The sequence below is a fragment of the Rhincodon typus genome, chromosome 6 (assembly GCF_021869965.1).
Source record: "Rhincodon typus isolate 14 chromosome 6, sRhiTyp1.1, whole genome shotgun sequence".
Lineage (NCBI taxonomy): Eukaryota > Metazoa > Chordata > Chondrichthyes > Orectolobiformes > Rhincodontidae > Rhincodon > Rhincodon typus.
In genome coordinates, this window is record NC_063337.1 from 93,129,980 (window position 1) to 93,133,175 (window position 3,196).

Here is a 3,196-nt window from a genome sequence, read left to right on the forward strand (position 1 = left end):
GGGGGGGAGGAGGGAATAGGTGGGAGGAAGGACAGGTTAGGGAGGCGGGGACAAGCTGGGCTAGTTTTGGGATGCGGTAGGGGGAGATTTTGAAGCTTGTGAAGTCCACATTGATACCATTGGGCTGCAGGGTTCCCAAGCAGAATATAAGTTGCTGTTCCTGCAACCTTCAGGTAGCATCGTTGTGGCACTGCAGAAGGCCCAGGATGGACATGTCGTCTGAGGAATGGGAGGGGGAGTTGAAATGGTTCGCGACTGGAAGGTGCAGTTGTTTAGTGCGAACCGAGTGTAGGTGTTCTGCAAAGCGGTCCCCAAGCCTCCGCATGGTTTCCCCGGTGTAGAGGAGGCCACAACGGGTACAGCGGATGCAGTATACCACATTGGCAGATGTGCAGGTGAACATCTGCTTGATGTGGAAAGTCTTCTTGGGGCCTGGGATGGGGGTGAGGAGGGAGGTGTCGGGGCAGGTGTAGCACTTCCTGCAGTTGCAGGGAATAGTGCCGGGTGTGGTGGGGCTGGAGGGGAGTGTGGAGCGGACAAGGGAGTCACGGAGAGAGTGGTCCCTCCGGAAAGCAGATAAGGGTGGGGAGGGAAAAATGTCTTTGGTGGTGGGGTCGGATTGCAGATGGCGGAAGTGTCGGAGGATGATGCGTTGGATCTGGAGGTTGGTGGGGTGGTACGTGAGGACGAGGGGAATTCTGTTTTGGTTGTTATTGCGGGGAGGGGGTGTGAGGGATGAGTTGCGGGAAATGCGGGAGACACGGTCGAAGGCGTTCTCGACCGACCTTGAAACTGCTCGACCACGTCATGAAGCTAACCAGGTACTACAGCCACATCACCTTTCTTAGTACCTGCCTACGGAACCAGATCGTCCCCAATGGACTACAGTCCACATTCAGGCCTTCCCAATTTGGCCCCAACCGTGTCAATGTCTACATTCAGAACATTGAGATCCTTCAGAAGCGTTTCTCCCTGCGACTCCTGAAACACACATTCGCAGCAATGCGCCGACATCTCCGGGCACTACGATCAAGCCTACCCCAGCTCAGAGCCTCCCTCTCCCAGATCTGCAAAGGACCTCTCCTGTTTTTTATTCTACATAGGATTCACAACCTGAACTCACAACTCTACTCAGCTTTATTGGACACTAAAAACCGTAAGTACAGTAAACTTACTGGTGCCTACCACCCAAAACAGGCTTTCTCCACCTCCCAAATCCCCAACCCTACCCAGGACCTTCCCCACTATGTACCTGCCGCCATTGGTCATGTGGCCACTGTCGGAGAACCCACGGATGATGTCACATCCTCCGCTGCTGGGTACACCACTTCTGGGACAGTGAACGCCATCGACACCGCTGCTGATGCCACCGCCTCCATTTCCGAGGCCAACACCACAGACACTGAAGACGCACCTACCGTCACCGCTGCTGCCGCCGCCTACCCCGCTCCGCCCACCGCTGACGTCGATGCAACTCCACCCACCGCCAATGCCGACGCAACTCCGCCCACCGCCGACACAACTCCGCCCACTGCCGACGTCGCTCCCCCATCGCCTCCACAGCCAGCAGCTCCAGAGAAGACTGTAGCACCCAGCCCTGCCGAGTCTTCACCATCCCCCAGGGCTCACCTTTGTCCACCTCCACCCACACATCAACGAATACCGGTCACGCTTGGATGTTGAACAGTTTTTCCGCTGCCTCCGCCTCCACGCTTACTTCTTTAACCGTGAGCCTAACCCTCCCTCCACTGACACCTTCTCCCACCTCCAACACACCCCCTCCTCCTGGACACCACCCCAAGGCCTCCTACCCTCCCTTGACCTCTTCATCTCCAACTGCCGTCGAGACATCAATCGCCTCAACCTCTCCACCCCTCTCACCCACTCCAACCTCTCCCCCACAGAACGTGCAGCCCTCCACTCCAATCCCAACCTCACCATAAAACCCGCAGACAAGAAGGCGCAGTTGTAGTATGGCGCACTGACCTCTACATTGCCGAGGCCAGACGCCAACTCTCCGACACCTCCTCCTACCGCCTCCTTGATCATGACCCCACCCCCGACCACCAAACCATCATCTCCCAAACCATCCACAACCTCATCACCTCAGGTGACCTCCCACCCACGGCCTCCAACCTCATCGTTCCCCAATCCCGCACCGCCCGCTTCTATCTCCTTCCCAAAATCCACAAACCTGACTACTCTGGTCGACCCATCGTCTCCGCCTGCTCCTGCCCCACCAAACTTATCTCCACCTATCACGACTCCATTTTCTCCCCCTTGGTCCAGGAACTCCCTACCTACGTCCGTGACACCACCCACGCCCTCCACCTCCTCCAGAACTTCCAATTCCCCGGTCCCCAACACCTCATCTTTACCATGGACATCCAGTCCCTATACACCTGCATTCCCCATACAGATGGCCTAAAGGCCCTCTGCTTCTTCCTGTTCCACAGGCCCGACCAGTCTCCCTCCAGTGACACCCTCAACCACTTAGCCGAACTCGTCCTCACCCTCAACAACTTCTCTTTCAATTCCTCCCACTTCCTACAGACAAAGGGGGTGGCCATGGGTACCCGCATGGGCCCAAGCTATGCCTGCCTCTTTGTAGGTTACGTGGAACAATCCCTCTTCCGTACCTACACTGGCCCTAAACCCACCTCTTCCTCCGTTACATTGATGACTGTATCAGCGCCGCCTCGTGCTCCCACGAGGAGCTCGAACAGTTCATCCACTTCACTAACACCTTCCACCCCAACCTTAAGTTCACCTGGATCATCTCTAATACCTCTCTCTCTCCTTCCTGGACCTCTCTGTCTCCATCTGGCAACCACATAGAAACCGATATCCATTTCAAGCCCACCGACTCCCATAGCTACCTAGAATACACCTCCTCCCACCCATCTTCCTGCAAAAATGCCATCCCCTATTCCCAATTCCTTCGCCTCCGCCGCATCTGCTCCCAGGATGAGGCATTCCACTCCTGTACATCTCAGATTTCGTCGTTTTTCAAGGACCGCAACTTCCCCCACTCAGTGGTCGAGAATGCCCTCGACCGTGTCTCCCGCATTTCCCGCAACTCATCCCTCACACCCGTCCACGCAATAAGAACCAAAACAGAATCTCCCTCGTCCTCACGTACCACCCCACCAACCTCCGGATCCAGCGCATCATCCTCCGACACTTCCGCCATCTG

At 56.4% G+C, this 3,196-nt stretch overlaps 1 protein-coding gene across 1 annotated transcript in view; it reads right to left on the reverse strand.

Annotated features, from left to right (window-relative positions):
• LOC109914955 (sodium leak channel NALCN) overlaps window positions 1-1,349 on the reverse strand; it is a 67,605-nt gene extending 66,256 nt beyond the window's left edge. Inside the window, exon 1 of the mRNA XM_048598412.1 lies at window positions 1,293-1,349. Coding sequence (XP_048454369.1) covers window positions 1,293-1,349 — 57 coding nt within the window. The remainder of the gene's footprint in view (window positions 1-1,292) is intronic.
• Window positions 1,350-3,196: the final 1,847 nt, after the last annotated feature.